Here is a 26388-nt window from a genome sequence, read left to right on the forward strand (position 1 = left end):
AAATTATAACTAGGTACCAGATGAAAGTTAATGGCGGAAAAAACAAATTTGCAATCTCTGAAAAACGTTGTTGAACATTGCGAGTTGACAGGAACAGAATTCTTAGAATTCACTGCTTATGTAAGATAACAGAAGAAATAAGCATAAGCTCATGTTCCAACAGATATTCTTTATGGTCGAGTTCTTAATTTAAAGAACTACACGAACAAATACTGAAATAGCACCATACACCTTCTGATCGCTATTTGCCCGCCATTGCTGGAAATCACACAGGTTCCCGTAAAATTTTGACGTCATAAAACAAATTGTCTGACGCCACAATGGAAAAGTGATTGTTGTTGACGTCAAAAGTTCAAGCGGACGGGTCAGCCGGGAATAGCGATAAGGTGTATTAGATTAGGCACAGGAGTTTGATATCCTATCAATAAGGGGGAGAAGCTCTACTGTGATAGTTGACTTTGGTATATTTTTACCCCCTTATTGATAGGATTTCAAACTCCTGTGGATTAGGCATTAACAGCTTGTACTCAAAAAGTCATTTGACAATAAGCAAACCCAAATAGACGGGAAACATACTAATGTCGCTCTAGCTTTTAAAAAGGGAGACAAAGCTGTCAACCATAGACCTATTTCATAAATTTTCATCCGATGCAAGTCACAGTCATAACACTTCTTTATGAACCACCTCAAAAATAATGAATCCGGGTCCCTTTGAATTAATTAACATTTGCCCTAGTACCTGGGTTGCATTTGACATTGTTGTAACGGCTACATTGATTTATGATGATATGATTATTGATTGTGTAGCTAGCCTATTTGCTACATTAGATATTGATAGCAGCTAGGCTAGCTACTAGTTCAGTAGACAAAAATCTACGTAGCTCTATGTCATGTATGTACTGTAGCTGCTACAAATTACAATATTGAATGCAGCCCTGTTGGGCCTTATAGTTATACCTATTCGCCCTGATTCTATTTTTTAAAATTTTTTGTCTAGTTGCATAATCACGTTCATTATTTGAACAGAGAATGTTACAGTGTGTGTTGCTGCAACCAAATATTTTCCTTTGATTTGCATAGTAGAATAACAGGGACGAGACGTTGTGTCAATAATAATAAAATATGGGCAATGGGAAGGAAATAGTGTCAATATATACACTTTTTTTTTTATATATATATGGACCAAGGGCCCAGAAACGGTCATATATGCCAGACATGACCGATTCGGAAACTCAAAAGTCCTAAATCATTTATTGGGATTTAGGTCAAATTTATTTTTCAACAGAAATAATTCGGTCATTTCGTTGATATTGAGTTTCAAATCGCCATTTTAAACATATTTTTGTTTTGTTATCGATTTTATGTAATTAAACTACCACTCCAGTAAAGTATTATAATCCTGAGGGCCCTCCTAATAACTATATTAATGCCTCGGGGAGCTATTGGCTAATGATCGCTAATCTCTTTACCTGTGTTTTTAGTTCACACCTGGGTATTAATCACAAGCTCCGAACTAATATTATAAAGAAATTAAAATTCTATTCCAACTGTCTTCATTATTTAATTACTTTTCAGCTAAGACAATTGTCAATAATGATTTAAAATTAAATTAAAACTTGATTTAATTTACGCAGAAAATTTTTTTTTTCACTACCAACACACGTGCTTTGTTTTCTATGATACGCATGCCTGAAATTCTCTTCTGCAGATTTGACACTAAATCGTAAATTTAAAATGATTTCTTGCTAAATAAAGCAAGTTCAACTATTTTCATTAATATTCTTACACTATTAACCCTTTCCTCCATGGATTTTTTTTCTTCACATACTTGATTCGCATAGGATTTTTTTCAATAAAAAAAAATCACCAGGTTTAAAGTATTAATGCATTGTGAAAACGAATATTTCATCAATGAAATTCAAGTCAGATATTCTCATAAATATTCTTTTCATATTGGATACAAACTTTTTTAAGTTTGATGCAGACATTTTGTAGTCAAAGCACTTCAACTGAGGTACTACACAGGCGTCAAAAGGCGTCATTATGGAGTAAAGGGGGTGGCGTCAAAAAGCGTCATTATGGAGGAAAGGGTTAAAGGTAAAATATTAAAAAAAAAAATGTTTTCCTGTGAATTTGATAAACAAAACTAATCCCGGAAATAAGTCCGGAATTGTTCATTTTAGTATTGTCGCATTACATCCGGTTTGAATTTCGACTTCAGAATCGAAAGAAACATAACGATGACTGAGAAAATTACTATTTTGAGTCATTAAAATCATTTTATTCTTAAACTGTTGCCTTCCCTTAATTGCTTTTGATCGATTTTAGGATAAATCATGAAGTAAACGTGATGCAACAGTGAAACAAGTTCGTTGATGCTATGAGTATGAGCATACTCATGCAGTAATGAGATTTTGACAATCTGTTTTTGAAAAGGGGCACCAACTTTTATGTTATATGAAAATGACCGAAATTAGGTGAAAAAATTTCCGGATCCTTGATATGGACACTGTTTTCAAGCTGATTACTGCTTACCATACAGAACCATCAAAACGGAGAAAGATCACAAACAATTAACAGCTGCAAGAAGACCTACATGTAGCAAGCGTAGAAGATTGGGCAAATAAATGTGGTATGTGATTTTGCTCTAAAAATGCTACATAAAAAGCATATAAAAAAAGCCAGACTCTACAAACTCAATGCCCACATACTCCAACAAGTTCAGAGCTACCCATACCTAGGAGTGAAGATATCAGAAGACCTGAAGTCACTTCTGGTGTTATGGCCCCGTCTTGTTTCTGGTTTACATTAATGACCTACCAGACTACTTGACCCACAGCAAGCTCAGGCTATTCGCAGAAGATAGCATAATAAACAGACCGATCAGATCCCAGAGTGACTGTGATAAACTCCAAGTAAATCTAGACATAACAGCTTGTTGGGAGAGGGCTGATTTTTTTATTTTATTTTATAAAACAAATTTAACCAGTTTTGATAAAACTAATGTCTGATATTTCAATTCCTTATTTACATGTACAACACAAGAGTTTAGTACATACATGTACTATAAAAAATCCATCCTTTTGTCTGTCTATCTATCTGTTTGTCTCTTGAACAAATATTTTTTCAGGAAGCAGGTATATTATTATTGATAACATGACAAACTGCCCAGTTCTGTCTGTCTAGGAGACTATGTATCTATGACCAAATCATATTCCAAATTCATGGTCAATATTTATCAGAGACACAATTTAAGGTTAATTTCTTTTCACAGTAACCACTTTTACCCATGATCTATAGATTATCATTTGGAATAGCTTTTCTAGCTTATTATGCCCAATTTATGATAGTAGAGGGGCATTTCTTTTTCTGGTCTGTGCATCCGTTTGTTCATTTGTCATTCTGTCTGTCCCACTTCAGGTTAAAGTTTTTGGTCAAGGTTGTTTTTGATGAAGTTGAAGTCCAATCAACTTGAAACTTAGTACACATGTTCCCATTGATATGATTTTTCTGATTTTAATGCCAAATTAGAGTTTTGACCCCAATTTCGAGGTCCACTGAACAATGAAAAGGATAGTGCCAGTGTGGCAGCCGTGTACTACATGTATCATGACTATGGACACATTCTTGTTTTGTGTTGTTTTATAAAAAAAAGTGACAGTGAAAACATGTAGTGTACATGTCCATATTTATACACACTACAAAATGTTACCTACACATTTAGCTTTGATTTCTGATTTCAGATGACTGAAAACAGCGTCACATTTGAATCTGCTCGCACAGTTTGTTTACCCATACACTGATAACTGTTCAAAATATTACACTTAACTATAGCTAGAGAATACAAATACAAATATTTGTAATGGTTGAACTATATTATAATGACTTTTTTTTCCAACAGGTTTTACACATACACAGATATCTGTCTGACCCATTACACCTTTCACAACTTGGCCTTGACAGTGTAGCTACAGTAGATGTTTACGAACTGTTGGTAACAGACAGAGTTACAAAAAGAAAAGTTGTTTTAGATTCCAGTTTATCTGTATATATACAAAGTGGACAAGTAAGTTAACATGATCTAATAACTATGATTAACATGCAATTTTTGTTTGCTTTCTTTTGCTATAACTAATTGATTAGAATTACTTAAATATATATATTCCATATGGAGGTTCTCCTACTTACAGAAGGCTTCTACACTGAAGAAGAAACCGAGCACCATCTGTCGTCATAATGATTGTTAGCATAATACAACGATGACATTTAACACTTCGACATTTCACACATCGACAATTCACGAATCAACATGTTAAAAGTTACAAAACATCAATATACAAAAAGACAATTTACCAATAAAGAATATTGAAATCTACTTTACAAATTAACAATTTACAAGTGAAGAATGTTGAATTTACAAATCTACAAGTTACAAATTGACAATTTACAAATGAAGAATGTTGAATTTACAAAGATACAAGTTACAAATTGACATATGAATGGTGCATTATGAAATTGCACGGTTACAAGTAACACACTGACAATTTACCAATTAAGAATGTTGAAACAACAAAGGTACAAGTTACAAATTAACAATTTACGAATAAACAATTTAGAAATTACACGGTTACAAGTTACAAATTGACAAGTTATGAATTAAGAATTTTGACCGCGTTGGCTTTCCATATTACAGAATGCAGTGTGAAGTATTTTTTTATTTATAGATCACAGAAGGTAGTTGTGTAAAGTTAACAGAATGTAGTGTGAAGTATGTTTCTGTTTATAGGTCACATAATGCAGTTGTGTAAAGTTAACAGAATGTAGTGTGAAGTATTTTTAACCGGATTTTTGTGACAAAAATGTCGGTTATTGATTTGGGGATGTACGGCGGGCGGCCGGGCGGGCGGTCGGGCAGTCGGGCGGGCGGGCGGGCGGCAATTAAATGTTGTCCGTGCATTAACTCATGAACCGTTCAACCAAAGCTTTTAAAATTTTAATATGTTGTTACTGACAACTAAATGAAGGTCAAGTTCAATAATGGCGATTTTGACTTTTACCGTTCAGGAGTTATGGTTCTTGAAAGATTGAAAAATGAAGTTTCCAGTCATGTCCGTGCATTAACGCATGAACTGTTCTACCAAAGCTTCCCAAATTTTAATATGTTGTTACTGATGACAAAATGGAGGGCAAGGTCAATAATGGCGATTTTGACTTTTACCGTTCAGGAGTTATATGGTTCTTGAAAGATTGAAAAATGGAGTTTCCAGTCGTGTCCGTGCATTAACGCATGAACTGTTCTACCAAAGCTTCCCAAATTTTAATATGTTGTTACTGATGACAAAATAGAGGTCAAGTTCAATAAAGACGATTTTGACTTTTACCGTTCAGGAGTTATGGTTCTTGAAAGATTGAAAAATGGAGTTTCCAGTCGTGTCTGTGCATTTACGCATGAACTGTTCTACCAAAGCTTCCCAAATTTTAATATGTTGTTACTGATGACAAAATAGAGGTCAAGTTCAATAAAGACGATTTTGACTTTTACCGTTCAGGAGTTATGGTTCTTGAAAGATTGAAAAATGGTGTTTCCAGTCGTGTCCGTGCATTTTCTCATGAACCATTCAACCAAAGCTTTTGAAATTTTTATATGTTGTTACTGATGGCAAAATAGAGGTCAAGTTCAATAATGACGATTTTGACTTTTACCGTTCAGGAGTTATGGTTCTTGAAAGATTGTAAAATGGCGTTTCCATTCACGTTGTTGCATTTACTCATGAATCATTCAATCTAAGCTTTTCAAATTTTAATATGTTGATACTGATGACAAAATGGAGGTCAAATTTGATATTGACGATTTTCACTTTCACCATTCATCAGTAATGGTTCTCGTGATATTGCCAGGACACAAATAAATATTAATAAATCCGGTTTGCTGTCGTTGTGACAGCCTCTTGTTCTATTTATAGGTGACAGAAGGTAGTTGTGTTAAGTTTACAGAATGCAGTGTGAAGTATGTTTCTATTTATAGGTCACAGAAGGTAGTTGTGTAAAGTTGACAGAATGTAGTGTGAAGTATGTTTCTATTTAAATGTCACAGAAGGCAGTTGTGTAAAGTTAACAGAATGTAGTGTGAAGTATGTTTCTGTTTATAGGTCACAGAAGGCAGTTGTGTAAAGTTGACAGAATGCAGTGTGAAGTATGTTTCTGTTTATAGGTCACAGAAGGCAGTTGTGTAAAGTTAACAGAATGCAGTGTGAAGTATGTTTCTGTTTATAGGTCACAGAAGGCAGTTGTATAAAGTTAACAGAAAGCAGTGTGAAGTATGTTTCTGTTTATAGGTCACAGAAGGTAGTTGTGTAAAGTTAAAAGAATGTAGTGTGAAGTATGTTTCTATTTATAGGTCACAGAAGGCAGTTGTGTAAAGTTGACAGAATGCAGTGTGAAGTATGATGAAACAGATTTACAACAGAGAAGTTTCCTTGTGGTTCATATATTGACAGTAGAATTTGAAAGACACATAACATTATCTGGTAAAACATATATCTTACAAACCATTACACTCTAACATGGTAAAACAGAACACTTAAAAGCACACTTATTTGAAAATATGTCCCATAAAAACTTGAATATCTAACTCGTTGGGTTATTATTTTGCACAAATGGTAAAAAAATAATAAAATTATAAAACATGTTTTTGTCTAATATAAACCAGTTTGAAAATTATAAAAGTGAAATTTCAATCCATCAGTATTATAGTGTTATTAACTGGCTATTTCTGTATTGGCACTTGTATATATTCAAGATTTGCTGTATTGGCCTCGAGACCCGTAGGGTCGATGGCCGATACAGCTGACAGAGAATCTATACCAGTGCCAATACAGAAACAGCCAGTTCATAACACTTTTATTAAATAATCCAACTTTTTCAATACAGACTTGTTTTGAATGCTGTATTACATACATCAAATGTGAATATAGGGCCAATATTTCCAATACAGACTGGCAATGAATCCTGAATTACATGCACAATATATGTTTACATGTAATTCAGGATCGGTGCCAGTCTGTATTGGAAATATTGGACCGGGCTGAAAAGCAATATAGATCACGTGATTTAAATTACCAGGACAATGTCACTAGTATGATAGATGCTGTTTTGGTAGTATTAGGGCTGTTTTAATCGTATTATTTAATAATGAGGAGTATTGACCACTTGAGGAGTATAATATTTAGCAAGCTGTAGTTGTTAATTTTTTTTTTTATAGATATCAGAAATATGGCATGTCTGTTGATAGGTATCAGTAAAAGATATCATTGATTTAGCCTGGTAGGATTATTATTTAATATTGATATCTCAGATATTCCATTATATAAATGTTTATATGTTTTAGATATCAGAGATATACCTTGGTGTGATGATTGTGATGAGATAGAGAAGACAGCTTCACCTTTGAGCTCATCCAGAGGTTACTATATAAACACATGGTCCAGTGTAGAATTAGAGGGAGAAGTATGGAAGAGAGGTAAGCGTTGAACAAATTAGAAATTGTCTACAGGGGCACTACTGAAATAAATCATTCTTAAATTATCTTTTTCAAGAAAATACTCTAGACTTAATTCAAATTTCAGTAGAAGCTTGGACTAAATGAAGTTTTACATTATTTATATGAAATTAAGACATAAGAAATTTAAAAAAGAGGATGGGAGTTCTTATTATTTAGATTCTCGCTCAGTTTCATTGTATGCATTAATAAGAACCTCACAATAATATTTAAATATACAGTAATTAGTATTAGGCCAATTAAAATTAATTGCAAGATTTTCATCCCCGCCCGCCCCTCTGAAATCGTCCCGCCCCGATTTTTTTTATTTAACAAAAATGCGATTTCCGGATTTTATCATGTCCGTTACCGGGAACCATCGATAATTTCGTTTCATTCAACACTTTCTGTTTCAAATTTCGTTTTTGTATTTCTCCGAGTAATCTAATAACGATATGCTTTAGTCGACATATTCTGCTGCTCTATTATGACAACATCTACCGAGAATAGAGATTGATAACGAGAAGGGCATGAAATATTTGAGTAACGAGTAAAACGCCTTGTCATTTTACGCAAATTGCGGTAGTCACAAGTGAATCGAAAACCGTGTTTTTTCTTTATTTATACCATGACTTTGTGTCAGGAAATTTGGACTGTAAATGATATCCAAAGCGCAAAAATCGTAGAACAAATTGGTACAAAAAACATGACTTGATTAAAGAAATTGACACAAGCACGAATTTGTTTGATTTATGACCGTATATTGAGAAAAAAAAGTCGACAAACACGCATTTTAATTCCCTTATATTTACCCATGGCTGTTGTTTTTGTTGACAAACAGCAAACACCCTCTGTAACTGTCCCAATACCCTCAATTTAGTCATTAAAAAACTACTTTTTGGTTAAGTTCATGTTTTACATCACATAATTACTTTCCACACTCAGCTTACATTTTATTTTGTACTCATAATACTTGTGTTGCATACAATTGTACCAATACATTTTATTGATTTTATGTGGACTACAAACCATTGCTTAGAAAGCAAAATAAATTTGGTGTAGGTCTAGTCCAACTAAAGAGAGCATTTCTCTTCCCTTTGATGTATACTATAAATAGGTTTCTAAAGCGGCAATTACATGTATAACAGTGGTTGCCAATCTAGGATTTTTATTTAAGAGTTTAAAAAATAGTGTCAGATTCCTTATACAACATGTATATATACATTATACAAGCTTGTTTTCCACTAGCATATACCCCGCGGTATGAAGAACTTGTGACAAGGATTTCATATGAAATAAAATTTAAAAAATAAAATCCTCCCACCCGCCCCATGTTTTTCAAAAATTTGGATGAAAATCTACTAATTAATTTTAGTTGGCCTTATCTCTCAATTTTAGGGAATATAGAGAAATTAGATGGTTTAGGTGATGTGTCTCCTGTAGATGTATACTCACTGAAGGAACTATCTAAGAACTGGCGAGTACTCAAGGGACCACCTGTTGTCGTCAAAGTACTTAGTAAAAAAAGAATTCTACATTATGCCAAACCATTTAAGAATGACAAGTGGCCCTTGCAGGTATTTAGAAAAAAATTATATAGCATATTATTTTCAATTTGTAAGACAAAATCCTGACTTTTTACCTTATAATAGCTAAAAAAAAAAACCAAGGAATAAGGCTTTTACAAATGTATTGTTGTTCTTCATCTAAAAGTTATGGTGAGACCCTCTACTTTGCTGCAAGCTTAAGATGGTCCATAGCACTGGTTTGAACAAAATGTTTTGATAGATGTCTTATATTCTACAATATTGATGACACAGCTGAACAGAGTTAAAAAATAAATTATTTACTATATAGAGCAAGGAAATCTAACAAATACTGCCAATAATTACCCAATAATCTCCAGGGGCGGATCAAGCCATTTTAAAAAGGGGGAGTTCCCAACCCAGGACAAAAGGGGGGTTCCAACTATATGTCCCCATTCAAATGCATTGATCGGCCAAAAAAAAGGGGGAGTTCCAACCCCGGAACCCCCTCCTGGATCTGCCAATGAATCTCACAGTAAAATACAGAAATAATATGTGACAGATAGGAATGTTTACATTAGCGTTGTATTTTCAGGCACATTTTACAGTATGTGACAGATCAGGTTGTGCTACACTTGTATTGTGGAATTCTTTATGTCCAGATCTTTATCATAGGTCAGTGTTTTATATTACATTAGCAAAATGTAAATATTTTTTTTATTCTAACCTTTCAGAGAAAATATTAGATTAAATGGTAAGCAGTATTAATGTCAGTTGTTCACATTTTTGTTTAAAGAGTACTGTAAATTCAGAAGTTATTGCAAATTACGAGACTGGGTGAGTATTGCACAAATAAGACCTCACATCCTGCAATCAGATTGCTGGTATCTAACACATATATATGTTTGCTAATTTTCCTGTAATCATAATTGATAATTCTCACATTTTTGTCTTCATATTTAAATCGCAATAATTTCTTAATTGACAGTTATTAATCTATTAATCTGTTTGCAAGTATCATAGAACCTTGGCCTCATTTCCATTGTTTATTTGTCAATGTTATTTTTTGTTTGTTAGGTCTATTTATAGAAGCAAGATGTTAATTATATTTGGTATATACCTGTAAGATACCTGTAAGATCCTTGTGGGGCTCATATGGAAGGATCCTATCCTTTTTAGTCCACCCTATTTTGGTACACTTTCAAAACTGATACAATCATCAATTTGGTGCAATATTTCACACAATTAAAAAGTTATATAGAAAACTATTTGTGTCCTCATCAATTTCTTAACTGATACATGACTGACTCCCAATGATGGTCTATACTAATTTTAAAGGCTTCCACAATTTTTGATGAAATAACTTCAACTGGTAGGTTATTCCAATCATTAATAATTCGTTGAGAGAAATGTTTTAATCAGTCAATGGTCTAACTTAAATAAGTTATTAGAGAAAATAACATACATGTTGTTATTGTGGGCTAAAATATCAAAAAGCTGTGATAACATATGTATGTTACATGTTTCAAAGGGAAAATATACAACCTTTATTTTGTTAAATTTTTCTCAAGTTTTATTGATATTATAATTTTCTTTAAGTATACTAATCTTTGCAAAGATATAACAGCTCATAGTTTACGAATCATGCATAGTACACCTATGTTATTACAGAAAATGTATTCCTGCAATAACAAAAGGGTGTTATTGCAGCTTCTCTATATCTCTTTAAAGGTTTTGCTCTCACATGCATAACACTTTATTTCAATTCATTGTAAGAAATGATGGTAATGAGGCACTGCGCAAGATTCCAAGTGTCTCTTTTACTTTCATATAGTAGGTTACATGCTTGTAATAACTTAAGCCTTGTTATTACAGCTTAGTTTGCCCTTAAAAGCCTTGTCTCATTGATTTACCATGGTTGATCAAAATTGTATTAATGGAATTAGAAAATTAGTTACCAAGGTAATATATTAAGTTACTGTGCAAAGTTTTAAGAATTCCCAAGTGGTCATTAAAGATAAAAATATTTATGATATATTTAACTGATACCAAACATATGTTATTACATGTATTACAGATTAAGGAAAAAAGAGTAGACAACTCATGAAAGTGTCTGTAATAACACATGCATGTTATTTTTCTCTGATAACTTATTTAAGTTAGACCCTTGACTGTTAATCGAAAATGAAGTGTTACATCTAGGTTTTGCTAATTTCCAATTATGCCCACCGGTATTTGTACTGATGACAGTAAAAAAAATTTCATAAGATATATCTTCGATTCCTTTTAATATTTTGAAAGCTTGTATCATATCACCTCTTCGCCTTCTGTGAGTTAGGGAAGGTAGTTTAAGTACTTTTAATCTGTCTTCATAGCTTAAATGTCGTATTTCAGGAATTTATTTAGTTGCTCTCATCTGCACTTTTTCTACAGCATTAATTTCTTTCTTTAAATGCGGATACCATATTGTATTTCCATATTCCATGTGTGGTCGTACCAACGCAACGTATAGTCTTAAAAATGTATATTGATCTTTAAAGTTAAAAGTTTGGTTAATCAGCCCAAGTATACTATTGGCTTATGGAATGTGTGTAACGTGTGCATGTTTATATGGCAGAGCTCATCTGTTCTTGATCTCATATACATGGATCATTCTCCAAAAAAGAAGAAAACATTGAAATAATTTACATTTACTGCCTTATTTATTAATCAACATATCTTTTACTTTAACAAGCAGATATTTTTTGACAAATGTGTTCAAAAGAGGGGGGTTGGGGTAAATGAATAATACTGTACATATATCAAGGTAACAAATTAAATGGCTAACATAAAATGGAAGGTTTGTGGGAGATTATTATTCCGATAATTAATTATTATTTTGTTAATTTTACCAAGAGTTCTTATTTTATGACACAGGTTACAAGAAGGAAATGTTCTCCTGATACAGAAATATACTGTAAAGAAAAGTTTTCATCATGTTGACCACTACAGACCACCATTACCTGATGGCTTGACCATGTATGATATAGATATAAATGTTAACAGTCACCATCCTGTAGGAATAGTAAGAGTTATCTCCCCTGAGACAATACCAAGCTGTCTAAATCTGCCTGCAATACAATACAACATCATACAGAGAAAAGATTTGGGGTGAGTTAAATTCAAATGTTTTTAATTAGCTGTTAGAATTGATTTGGGGTAAGTTAAATTCAAATGTTTTTAATTAGCTGTTAGAATTGATTTGGGGTAAGTTAAATTCAAATGGTTTTAATTAGCTTAAGTTAAATTCAAATGGTTTTAATTAGCTGTTAGAATTGATTTGGGGTAAGTTAAATTCAAATGGTTTTAATTAGCTGTTAGAATTGATTTGGGGTAAGTTAAATTCAAATGGTTTTAATTAGCTGTTAGAATTGATTTGGGGTAAGTTAAATTCAAATATTTTTAATTTAGAATTGATTAGGGGTAAGTTAAATTCAAATGGTTTTAATTAGCAGTTAGAATTGATTTGGGGTAAGTTAAATTCAAATGGTTTTAATTAGCTGTTAGAATTGATTTGGGGTAAGTTAAATTCAAATGTTTTTAATTAGCTGTTAGAAATGGTTTTAATTAGCTGTTAGAATTGATTTGGGGTAAGTTAAATTCAAATGTTTTTAATTAGCTGTTAGAATTGATTTGGGGTAAGTTAAACAAAAATGTGTACTAGTTCAGTAAAAATGAACGTCAAACTAAACTCCTAAACATTTCAATCTCATTTAAAATTTTGTTAAGTATCACAAAAGTATAGTACTACTAAATCATATATTAAAATTGCAATTTATTTAAAGTTGTTATTTTATATAAAAAAAATGAATATGTTGTGTATTTTTGAAGAGCAGATGCTTTCCCAGTGATTATGTTTGTGACATAACAGGTTTAGTGACATATGTTGGCAGATTCTTTAGAGAGAGGATGACAGGTATGTACATGTAATACCATATGGTTAATTACTAATGCTTGCAGATTTTTTTCTTCTCATGTTTTTTCAAGAATCTGTATCTCAGTTATGAGGTCATAATGTTTTGCCTTAATCATAAAACATTCTTACCACTGACCAGCAAAGATCGGACTTTACACAAATTTTTTATTACAAGTAAAATGTGAATTTGATATGGTAACAGATCATCATGAATTAAGTATATGGACCAGGAGCTTGTCTTTTCTTTTTATTAGCTTTTCTACCAAGAAACTTTGTACTATGACTTATGACTGATATTTAGTATACCAGTACATATGAAGTTAGCATGCTATAAGGGTTTCTACCTCATTAAGAGTTATAAGTACTTATTTATGTTTAGGTAAAAGTGATTTAGACACTGGTGGCTTCTGGATCAGTAGATGGTTAGAACTGAAAGATCATAGCAGTCAGAAGACATTTAAAGTCCTTATATACAGACCAGCTGCGGTATCTATCTATAGTTACCCTAATAAAGATATAGATTTAGATATACCAGTCAAAAGTCTGTAATTTTTTTTACTTCAAAAACCAGTTGAGGTTTTGATCTGTAAGGCCTAAAATAAAGTATTGTTTGTCACCCTAATCCCGTCCAACCATGCAAAAACAGTGTGACTCATAAAATTTTATTGTCAAAACTAAGTCAAATATAAAGTTTCCAATTTTCAGGGCTTGCCGGATCAACCAATATTTTGGGAAAAAAATATTTCTCTACATACCTACCCACACCTGGTTTGGCATGGTCTGGATTGGGGTAACAAAAAATATATTAATTTAGGCCTAATCCTATGAAATCTACTTTTGATACCTGTTTCAAATTGTCTTTAATAATGTCATGCCAGGGACACTTTTTCACTATTTACATAGTATATTTGTTACAGATCAGTGGCTTTAATGATGTTGCAATATGTCTTCATATGAAAATTGTTAATATTTCTATTTTAGACAGATATTTTTAATGCTGTTATATAAAGTGTAGTTTTTAAATTTCATCCTATAAGAATTATTGATATTTCTACTTAAGATGGATATCTTTAACAATGTTATGTTCAGCAAAGTTTTAAAATGTTATCATATGAGAATTGTTAATTATTTTCATTTTAGATAAATATCTATAACGATGTTATGTTCAGCAAAGTTTTAATATGTTATCATATGAGAATTGTTAATTGTTTTCATTTTAGATAAATATTTATAACGATGTTATGCCAGGCAAAGTTTTACTATGTCATCACATGAGAATTGTCAGTAATATCAGTCATATACATGGGTCAAAAGATGACAGGAATATGTATTTGACATCCACTGGCTCCACTCATGTAAGTTTCTACTCTTTTGATTCTAGTACACGCTGATTATTCTTGTGTAGTTAAAAAGGTGTGTCAGGAAAACAAGAAAAAGAAGATGTGGTATGACTTTTAATGAGACAACTCTTCACAAGAGACAAAATGATTCAGAAATTAACAACTGTAGGTCACTATATGGCATTCAACAATGAGCAAAGCTTATACCACATAGTCAGCCATAAAAGACCACAAAATGACAAATGTAAAACAATTCCAAAGAGAAAGGAAAATGCAGAGAAAAAAATTACTACACAGCAACAAATGACAACAACTGAATTACAGGTTACAGACTTGGGACAAAGCCCGACAAGCACATACAGTCACATACAGAATGTGGCTAGTTAAACTATTTGAGGGCACCAAACCCTCCCTCTAACCTGGGACAGTGGAGTTACATTTTGAATGTTTCATTGTACATGTTGTACTTGATGAAAGTTATGTTTATTGTCTTTTTTTTAACCAGATTGAGATTGTGACAGGTAATTGTGCACTGCCACATGTTAATGATGTTGTGACATGGTCTCAGTCATACAAGGAGGAATTAACCATGGGTGGGTATTATTCATATCCTCCTATACCCACTACATTGCCTGAATTGAAGAACTACTATGAGGATTTAAAGGTTAGTGTTCAATTTGGATCACCTGATCAAAGTGTTATTAAATATTAAACTTTAAAGCTCTACTTATTTATGCGGGATTTACTTGCTGTGTTGAAGGCCCGTTGCTGGCCTTCAGCTGTTTTCTGGTCTTAGGCACATTCCCACTTCCATTCTTAATTTTTTATGTACTGTCATATAGTACACATGTTTTACCCCTAAAAAGTAGAGGGGGTGCATATTATACACAGCTAAATCAAGGGGTACAATCAAAATCACGTGATGGATATACACACACCGGAAGTAACAGTCGAGCAGACCGCTTGAAAGGTAAGTAGTCGTATTTACTTGTTTATATCAATAAAATTTAATAAATAAGGTAGTGCACCGAATGTCGGATACTATCTAGTTTTGAAATACACAATTATCCTTGCTGGAAAGCGTGCAGTTAATGCTAACACTTCGACACAGTTCCAAAATTTCACCAGATAACACACACACCTCATATGTTTTTATAACAAAATTTCTGAAAAGTCAATGTTATGGGAGTTTTTAGTGGAAAAAGAATGCATTTTTTAATTCATCATCTTTAATTTTGAATTAATCAATCAAATAATTACGATAAATGGTCGTTTGACAGAAGAATAGCCGATTTTCACAAATGATACCACACACACCCCATTAATTTAACGGATAACACACACACACACACACACAAACCGAAACTGAAGATATGTACAAAGTTTCACGCAAAGTCAAATGATGTATTTTACTACATTATACTAAAAACATAAGAACAATTTAATATAACTTAACGCCTTAACCTATATAACATTTTAATTGAAAAGCAATCTCTCATCGCTTTAATTTTCTTATATGTCGCGTGGTGTATCTTACAAAACCTGGTTAGAGGTCTTAAAAATTTATACAAGTGAACTCGGAATGGTGTTCTGTTCGACAAATCATTTTGCAACTTTCACGACCTTGATTGTTTATCGAATGTTAATCGAAGGGACTTAACGCATTTGTATAACGAAGGGCGAACAGGTTTGATTAACATACAGAACCGAAATCATCTCATTTGCATATCAATATAAATATATAAATTTCAGTTTTCCTACCGTAAAAGGGCTTTATAGCCAGTCATAGTCGTTAACCTCTCCCGTAGTAGTAACTCACGCATGACACCAACATATCTTAAAACAGAAGCGATGAGAGATAAGTTTTTAAATAGATTATATCTATTGTTAGATTATTTATATTTTTCTTATATTCATTTTAAAAAAATCAATTTTCTTTCTATTTATTTATAGAATATGTCACACTTGTGCAAGCACTGTGGAAAGAAATTTAAAGGTCGAAGTGGTTTACGACAACATGAGATGAGGCATGATGGACAGGGGCCATATTCATGTAATGAATGCAAGCTTGTTTTTTTCAGCAAGTCAAACTTTACTTCCCATTTGGCAAGCGAAAAACACCAAAACCATAAGCCATTCATATGTAAAACGTGTGGCAAGTCATTTGCAACAGATGCCTATCTGAAGAACCACTGCCTGTATGAGGACAAGGGAGTCGATCACAAATGTACCCAATGTGAAGCTACATTTAGTCGTGCATCCCATCTGAAAGACCACATGGATATGCACACAGGGATAAAATCCAACATTTGCAAGATATGCGGCAAAGCATACCGCTTCAGAAGATTTTGATTTATCCCTCTTTCTTTTCTTTTTGTTTAAATCAAGCTTTGATTTTTTTTCTGGTCATTGTATGTCCTAAAATTAAAAAAAAAAAAAACATTTTACAGAATACGTAAAAGCATGGCATGATCCAATCACAAGTCGCACAAATGTTGCCGCAAATACTACCAAAATTTTATTATTTATACGAGATAAACTTAAATAATGAATGGTTTAGACTATAAACTCATGAAGACAACCACTTAGTACGAACTGCATGTCATGATGATTGTTTTTTTTTTTACGTTCTTTGCGATTAGCTTAAATAATGTGTGTGTGTTATCCGTGGTTTTTTTCGGTGTGTGTGGTATCATTTTTGAAAATTGGATTTTCGACAATAAACCAAGCGTTTATCGTAAAAAAAATTATTGTATAAATCCATAGTAGCGGTGTTGAATTGAGATATGCATTTATTTTGCCAAACAAATCATAAAGAAAACAATTTTATGAAATTTTGATTAAAAATATTCAAAGTGTGTGGTTATCCGTTGAAAAAATATTGAGTGTGTGTGTTATCCGTCGAAAATTTGGAACTGTGTCGAAGTGTTTGCAATAACTGCACGCTTTCTAGCAAAAACAATTGTGTATTTTAAAACTACATACTATCCGACATTCGGTGTGCCAACTTATTAATCAAAATTTAATTGATATAAACAAGAAAATGCAACTACTAACCTTTCAAGCGGCGAGTTCGACTGTAACTTCCGGTGTGTGTATATCCATCACGTGATTTTGATTGTACCCCTTGTAAATATGGTAATCCATATGTGGATGAGCAGTACCTATCTTTCTAACATGATTGGATTGAATGAGCTGTATTAGGCACAACTTTTGTGAAATATTTGGTTTTTAGTGCTCTTCAATTAAGAATTTGATTTGTAATTAATTGTTTTGTGTTTTGCCACTGTGAGTCTTGTATAGATGAAATGAGCAACTGGATTACCAATTTATAAGCCTTGCTTCTCTCGTCAGTTTTTACAGAGAATATATAAGATTATTTCTATTTAAGAATTGAATGCTTCTTTTTGTAAATTTATTGGGTTGTAAAAGCGTTGACCGAAGTACATTTTGTATGAACCCTATAAAGTTACAAAAAGAAGCATTCAATACTTATAATTACATTTTTTAGCTATGATTATGAAAACACGAATTTTATATATTTTATTATTTAATTCACCTGTGCACTTTATTGTTGGAGCATGTGTTATCATGAATGAAAAGTTGTATTGAGCAATGCAACTGCTTACGGAATAACACGAGATGTGCAGTTAGCCAATCAGAATAAAATATTATAATGAAACATATATCTAATGTAATTATTTATAGATAACAACAAGTGAAGAACTGAGGTTAGAATTGGGTAAATTGAGTTACAGGGAACATAAAAGATTATTTATACAAGGTCAGATGATTGCTGTCAAATATCAGACTAAAACTTTATCCAGGTTTGTAACATTGCTGTCAAATTATCATTTACTGTTCAAAGATATAATTATTTTGATGCATGTAGTTTGATGAAAAAAGTAGTTTTGTTGAACTAGAAATAAGAAAAGATTTTCACACAATATTTGGTTTAAATACAGTTTACTATTGTACACCAACTATTTTTGGCGAGCGATTTATTTTCGCGACTTACGCGAGTAGAAAAATAATGTGAATATAAATTGTCATAAATATATCAAAATAGGACTTTTCCTTATTTATAGTCATCATGTAAATTTAGAATCACAAAATTAAGTTGCCGCAAAATGGGTAAGAAAGGGCTAAAGGCAATATAAAGTATCTGCGAAAATAAGTTGGTTTACAGTATTTACCTATTAACAAAAACAAATATAGTTTAGTATCAAAATGGATCTTTAGCAATTTTCTTACAAGAATTTTCTGTTTCATAGTTTTGTTTTTTTGTTATGCATGTAAAGAAAAACCCTAGAATTCATTTACTCTGCATGAGTGTATATACACACTTAAAGACGGTAATTTTAAATTTTATTAGTGTACAAGATAAAATGACATTTTTAATTCTATTAGGTTATATGATTACTATGAATGATAAGACGATGGAATATTTGTTATTGAATACTCATAGTATCAATATAAAAAAAGAAGATGTAGTATGATTGCCAATGAGACAACTGTCCACAAGAGACCAAGATGACACAGAAATTAACAACTATAGATTACCATACGGCCTTCTACAATGAGCAAAACCCATACCGCACAGTCAGCTATAAATGGCCCCAAAATGACAATGTAAAACAATTCAAACGGGAAAACTAACGGCCTTATTTATGCTTAGCATCTGATGAATAATTATTACACAACAAACTTCTATTTACATTAATAACGTGTTCAACCATCTTTAATATTTCAGGACAAGAAAGCAGGAGGTATGTTTATTTTTTTTATTACACAAACCTCATTATTTTTATTTATTAAATCTTAAATGTAGCAACAAAAGGCAACAAATCAAAAACATATGTGTCAGTATAGTGTATTGGGGAAGAAAGGTGTATCTTCCTGCAGATTGCTAAAAATCTTACTTTATAGTGTGCTGTCTAAAATAATGGTTGGGGGAATTGGGGGTACAAATCTGGGCTGGATCAAGATAAGGACGTTGTCTTTAAATTGATATTTATTTTAAAATAGAGAATGGAATTGAGGGATGATGTTTTCCTACAGACTTGTTAACCTAGGGAACTAGTGCATAAAACAAATCTTGCTCAGCTTGTTGGTCTAGTAAAAAACTGTGTTGATCTTCATATAACATTTTAATGATATTTTCCAGAATTATTATTTTTTTTGGCAGCCATTCATCATCATCAAACGTTAAATTTAAATTTTAGGACATTAGAATGGAAGTTATTGTGAATGAGCCTCTATATCATCACTTTGAGCAAGAGTTATCCTCTACAGTGATAAAACCACCTTTCTCCTACAAGTTTGACAGAGATATGATAGACAATCTGCTACAGTTTCCATCTGTATTCAACAGAGCATTGGATTCATCAGAATTAGGTATTACTATATGGACAATAAAGATTTAATTCACAACAATAAATATTTTAAAATATCCAAATATATGAATATTCCAAATATACTCTATTTTTAATGGTTTTTTTTTAAAGGAATAGTGTTATTTTTCAGTAGAATAAAATTTAACTAGTATGAGGTCATACAACAACAGATATGTATGATGTTGCTTAAAAATTAATTGAGACTATGTAGAAAAAAGATATAGTTTCTAGCATTTTCTACTGTTATTTCTATTGAAAAGTCTATGATAAGAAAAAGAACTAATCCAAGATTTCAAATATTTTAAAATAATCAACACTTCACCAAACAATATACTGATAATAAACTTTTGTGCAGGGCATATTTGTGAATGTAAATAAACTCATCATAGATACCAGGACTAAATTAAGTATATACGCCAGACATGCGTCTCGTCTACAAAAGACTCATCAGTGACGTTCGAATCCAAAAAAGTTAAAAAAGGCCAAATAATGAAGAGCATTGCGGACCAAAATTCCTAAAAGTTTTGCCAAACAGCTAAGGTAATCTATGCCTGAGGTAGAAAAGCCTTAGTTTTTCAAAAAATTCAAATTTGTAAACATTGAATTTATAAATATAACCATATCAATGACAATTCATGTCAGCACTAAATAATAGCTATGGTCTAATTAGCAAGTTTTTTTTTACGAAATTGTTCTTTTTAATAAAGGTACTTTAGATATATAGTGAAAACTGATTATTTATTTTTTAGCTCACCTGGTCCAAAGGGCTGAGTGAGCTTTTTCTCATCACTTGGCTTCCGTCATCCGTCATCGGCATAAATTTTTTACATTTTGAACAAAATAGAATGAAACCAAACATGGCATGAATGTTCCTTATGAGGTGCTGACCAAGTGTTGTTACTTTGTAGCCGATCGATCTTCCAAGATGTTCGCCAGCGGGGAACTTAGTTTAACATAGGACCCTATGGGAAATACATACAAATGTCTTCTTTTAGAGAACTATTGAATGAAATGAAACGAAATGTATCATGAATGTTCCTTATGAGGTGCTGACCAAGTGTTGTTACTTTGTAGCCAATCCATTATCCAAGATGGCCGCCAGCGGGGGACTCTGTTTAACATAGGACCCTATGTGAAATACATAAAAATGTCTTCTTTTAGAGAACCACTGAATGGAATGAAACCAAACATAGCATGAATGCTCCTTATGAGATGCTGATCAAGTGTTGTTACTTTGTAGCTTATCCATCATCCAAGATGTTCGCCAGCTGGGGACTTAGTTTAACATGGGACCCTATGGGAAATACATACAAATGTCTTCTTTAAGAGAACTACTGTATGAAATGAAACCAAATGTATCATGAATGTTCCTTATGAGGTCTTTGGTTGAATTTAGTTTTATTTGAATAAATGGAGTTTTGGAGTTTTCATAAAAAAATGTCTATTTTTAAATAAACTAGAGCAGACCTGCCAACTATCCCGATTTTCGCGGTATCATCCCGATTTTCATCCCTCAACCGGAATCCTGATATCGGGATCGTAAAACAAGTCAAAAACCCGATTTTCACAAAATATACCCCAAAAAATTATTGGTTACCGATTTTGAAGTTTTTCTGATCAATTTTTAAAAATCTATATTTTTACCTGGGGACATATTATGACAAGTTTATATTAACCCTGTTCTAATCAACGGTCACAACAGGTGTCATAATTTGTTGTTGCAAGTAATCGGATTACCTGATGGGTCATAACAATCCTCAAAATTAGTTAATATTTGTAAACAGAAATTCAGTCAGATGGCCTTTGATTTTTAACCAATTTATCATATAAGCACAATTTGCAACGTTTACCGTAGTTCCATGACAAAATTATATTAACTAAAAGATGAGAACAGTGTAATGAACTCTTAAGAAAACATTGTTTCTCTTGAAATCCATTTAATTTTTGAAATCAGACATGAGTCTGTTGATTTAAAATCGATGCCATTTTGTATACACTTCTACTGTATGTAAGCCTCCGCCGGTAAGAGCACCTCTGAACACAAAGAAAGATAACTCAAATTTTATCCATTTTCTCATTAATACTGGCAGACTTAATAAAAATCTGAATTTATTTTTCTAACTTTAGGACATATAGGTTCATGTCTTTTGAGTCGTGGTCTAAAGACAAGCAGGTCTTTGGAGGGGGGAAAGGGGGGTCTTCATTTTAAATCCTTCATTTTTTATTGTCATTTTTCTCTTTTCTTAAATTGTTTTGTCAATTTTAAAATAAGTACAAGAATCATGCAAATAAAAGAAATCAAGGCTTATAAGCTTATCATCAGTATACCAAAAGAAAAAAGAAGAGATATGAGACTATTTTAAGAGTAAAAAACAGTGCACGCAGAAATGCCGCAAAAACTGTAACCCTTAAAAATCTGGTCGCTCACTAAATCCCCCAAGGGGATTTTCAAAAGTTGGCAGGTCTGCTAGAGGCTCTTAAGAGCATTTGTCGCTCATCTGATTCTACTTGGGCTACAAAGTAATAACACTTGGTCAGTACCTCATAAGGAACATTCATGATACATTTCGTTTCATTTCATTCAGTAGTGGTGCTGACCAAGTGTTGTTACTTTGTAGCTGATCCATTATCCAAGATGGCCGCCATCTGGGGGACTTGGTTTAACATGGGATCCTATGGGAAATACATACAAATGTCTTCTTTAAGAGAACTACTGAATGAAATGAAACCAAACATAACAATATTAAACCAAATTTGGCCTAAAACATCATTATAAGTATCTGTTACAATTTTCTACATTTTTAGCTCACCTGGCCCGAAGGGCCAAGTGAGCTTTTCTCACCACTTGGCGTCCGTCGTCCGTCGTCGTCGTCGTCGTTAACAATTTACATTTTGAACTTCTTCTAGAGAACCACTGAATGGAATGGAACCAAACATGGCATGAATGTTCCTTATGAGGTGCTGACCAAGTGTTGTTACTTTGTAGCCGATCCATCATCCAAGATGGCCGCCAGCAGGGGACTTAGTTTAACATAGGACCCTATGGGAAATGCATACAAATGACTTCTTTTAGAGAACCACTGAATGGAATGAAACCAAACATGGCATGAATGTTCCTAATGTGGTACTGACCAAGTGTTGTTACTTTGTTGCCGATCCATCATCCAAGATGGCTGCTAGCCGGGGACTTAGTTTAACATAGGACCCTATGGGAAATGCATAAAAATGACTTCTTTTAGAGAACCACTGAATGGAATAAAACCAAACATAGCATGAATGTTCCTTATGGGGTGCTGACCAAGTGTTGTTACTTTGTAGCCGATCCATCATCCAAGATGGCCGCCAGCAGGGGACTTAGTTTAACATAGGACCCTATGGGAAATGCATACAAATGACTTCTTTTAGAGAACCACTGAATTGAATGAAACCAAACATGGCATGAATGTTCCTTATGAGATGCTGACCAAGTGTTGTTACTTTGTTGCCGATCCATCATCCAAGATGGCCGCCAGCGGGGGACTTAGTTTAACATAGGACCCTATGGGAAATGCATACAAATGACTTCCTCTAGAGAACCACTGAATGGAATGAAACCAAACATGGCATGAATGTTCCTTATGAGGTGCTGACCAAGTGTTGTTACTTTGTTGCCGATCCATCATCCAAGATGGCCGCCAGCCGGGAACTTAGTTTAACATAGGACCCTATGGGAAATGCATACAAATGACTTCTTTTAGAGAACCACTGAATGGTATAAAACCAAACATAGCATGAATGTTCCTTATGGGGTGCTGACCAAGTGTTGTTACTTTGTAGCCGATCCATTATCCAAGATGGCCGCCAGCGGGGGACTTAGTTTAACATAGGACCCTATGGGAAATGCATACAAATGACTTCTTCTAGAGAACCACTAAATGGAATGAAACCAAACATAGCATGAATGTTCCTTATGGAGTGCTGACCAAGTGTTGTTACTTTGTAGCCGATCCATCATCCAAGATGGCCGCCAGCGGGGGACTTAGTTTAACATAGGACCCTATGGGAAATGCATACAAATGACTTCTTCTAGAGAACCACTAAATGGAATGAAACCAAACATAGCATGAATGTTCCTTGTGGAGTGCTGACCAAGTGTTGTTACTTTGTAGCCAATCCATCATCCAAGATGGCCGCCAGCGGGGGACTTAGTTTAACATAGGACCCTATGGGAAATGCATACAAATGACTTCTTTTAGAGAACCACTGAATGGAATGAAATCAAACATGGCATGAATGTTCCTAATGTGGTGCTGACCAAGTGTTGTTACTTTGTAGCCGATCCATTATCCAAGATGGACGCCAGCGGGGGACTTAGTTTAACATAGGACCCTATGGGAAATGCATACAAATGACTTCTTTTAGAGAACAACTGAATGGAATGAAACCAAACATTGCATGAATGTTCCTTATGCTGTGCTGACCAAGTGTTGTTTCTTTGTAGCCCATCCATCATCCAAGATGGCCGCCAGCATGGGACTTAGTTTAACATAGGACCCTATGGGAAATGCATACAAATGACTTCTTATAGAGAACCACTGAATGGAATGAAATCAAACATGGCATGAATGTTCCTAATGTGGTGCTGACCAAGTGTTGTTACTTTGTAGCTGATCCATTATCCAAGATGGCCGCCAGCAGGGACTTAGTTTAACATAGGACCCTATTGGAAATGCATACAAATGACTTCTTTTAGAGAACCACTGAATGGAATAAAACTAAACATTGCATGAATGTTCCTTATGAGGTGCTGACCAAGTGTTGTTACTTTGTAGCAGATCCATCATCCAAGATGGCCGCCAGCAGGGGATTTAGTTTAACATAGGACCCTATGGGAAATGCATACAAATGACTTCATTTAGAGAACCACTGAATGGAATAAAACCAAACATGGCATGAATGTTCCTTATGAGGTGCTGACCAAGTGTTGTTACTTTGTAGCCGATCCGCCATCCAAGATGGCCGCCAGTGGGGGACTTTTGAATGAAATTAAACATGTTCCTTTCCTTATCAATGAGGTTGTGTTGTCACTTTTAGCCAAATTTTATATTTTTTCATATGATTTCAAAAACCCAAGTAGAATCAGGTGAGCGATACAGGCTCTTGAGAGCCTCTAGTTTAATATTATTTCAAAATCCCAAGTAGAATCAGGTGAGCGACACAGGCTCTTGAGAGCCTCTAGTTTATTTAAAAATAGACAGTTTTAATATGAAAACTCCATTTATTCAAATAAAACTAAATTTAACCAAGGACTTTATCATTAGAGTAGCTGTTAAGATTTTAGGAATCAAATAGTTATATTTTATCCTTTTATTCATGGTCTAAAAACAAATGTTTGCATTATTTCAAATGGACGTTTACAGAATATGAATACTGATAATGCCCTAGGCCTTTGTAAATGTAAATGACCTTTGTCTTATTTTTTTTAAATCATATATTGAACACTTCACATTTTGAAATATATAATAATATTTATATATCTCATTTTATATTTCAGTAGTATCAGATGAAAGTAAGGGATGTTTTATGATTTACTGGTCAGGATTAAACAGTAAAATCTTAATACCAACCATGTGGATGTGTGGACCTGTATCTACAGACCTAACAACGTTATTACACAAAAGTAATCATATGTTTAAACATACACGGAACAATAAGGATATTATGGAGATATTACAGTCAGCAAAACAATGTAACGGACAAAAGTTTCTTCTAGTCATAGATGCTTATAAACCAAACTGTAATTTAACAGATATAGTCCTGAACACAGCATATAAATTGTGACATTCAATATAAACCAATTTGTTATTTAACTGAAATGTTCCTGAACGGAGCATATGACTTATGATATTTCTTATGATCCCATCTGTAATTTAACAGAAACAGTTCTGAACACGGCATATAAGTTATGATATTTCATATAAACCAAAATGTAAATTGACAAACACAGAGGGAACACAGCATATGACTTTGAACCAAACTAGTTCAATAGATAAAGTCATGAAAACAGCATATGACTTATGATATCTGTATGAACCAAATTGTAATTCAACAGAAATGGACCTGAACACAGCATATAAATTATGATATTTTGTGTATGAACCAAACTTTAATGCAACATAAATGGTCATGAACACTGCATATAAATTAGAATGTTCCATTATAAACAAGCTGTTATTCAACAGAATTGGTCCTGAACACAATAAACAAATCATGATATTCTATAAGAACCAAGCTGTTATCAACAGCAATGGACCTGAACACAGCATATGACTTATGATATTTCATATGAACCAAACTAGTTCATCAGATATGTTCCTGAACACAGCATGTTCTTGATGATATTTCACTTGAACCAAATTTTTATACTAATTCAGATGAAACAGTCTTGAACATAGTTATGGATTGCAACAACATTTTATGCATGTTAATGTTGCCAAGTGTAATTTTTTGGGGGATAGTGAAAACAAAATATTTGAACTTGTGAAGGCAATATTTTATCCACCAAATGACTTGTTATTTTTATGCCCCATTTATGGGTATGATGTTTTCTGGTCTGTGCCTCTGTCCATCCATCCGTCCATTTGTCCGTCCATCT

The 26388-nt window shown here is 33.2% G+C and overlaps 1 protein-coding gene across 1 annotated transcript; it reads left to right on the plus strand.

Annotated features, from left to right (window-relative positions):
* LOC143069791 (RPA-related protein RADX-like) lies at positions 1–26348 on the plus strand. The gene is made up of 15 exons (XM_076244589.1): positions 1–120; positions 3902–4066; positions 6398–6527; positions 7388–7519; positions 8936–9114; positions 9659–9738; positions 11980–12213; positions 12939–13018; positions 13398–13504; positions 14239–14373; positions 14864–15022; positions 18067–18185; positions 19112–19127; positions 19584–19755; positions 25288–26348. Exons 1-15 carry the CDS (start codon positions 31–33, stop codon positions 25572–25574), a joined length of 2085 nt encoding a protein of 694 aa, XP_076100704.1. The 5' UTR covers positions 1–30; the 3' UTR covers positions 25575–26348.
* Positions 26349–26388: the final 40 nt, after the last annotated feature.

This window comes from Mytilus galloprovincialis, chromosome 3, assembly GCF_965363235.1.
Source record: "Mytilus galloprovincialis chromosome 3, xbMytGall1.hap1.1, whole genome shotgun sequence".
NCBI classification, from domain to species: Eukaryota; Metazoa; Mollusca; class Bivalvia; order Mytilida; family Mytilidae; genus Mytilus; species Mytilus galloprovincialis.

Coding starts and splice junctions, on each gene's coding strand:
- LOC143069791 (XM_076244589.1), top strand. CDS start 31: ATGGCGGAAAAAACAAATTTGCAATCTCTGAAAAACGTTGTTGAACAT. Junction 4,067..6,397: donor TATATATACAAAGTGGACAA/GTAAGTTAACAT, acceptor TTCTATTTATAG/GTCACAGAAGGCAGTTGTGT. Junction 12,214..12,938: donor ATACAGAGAAAAGATTTGGG/GTGAGTTAAATT, acceptor TTTGAAGAGCAG/ATGCTTTCCCAGTGATTATG.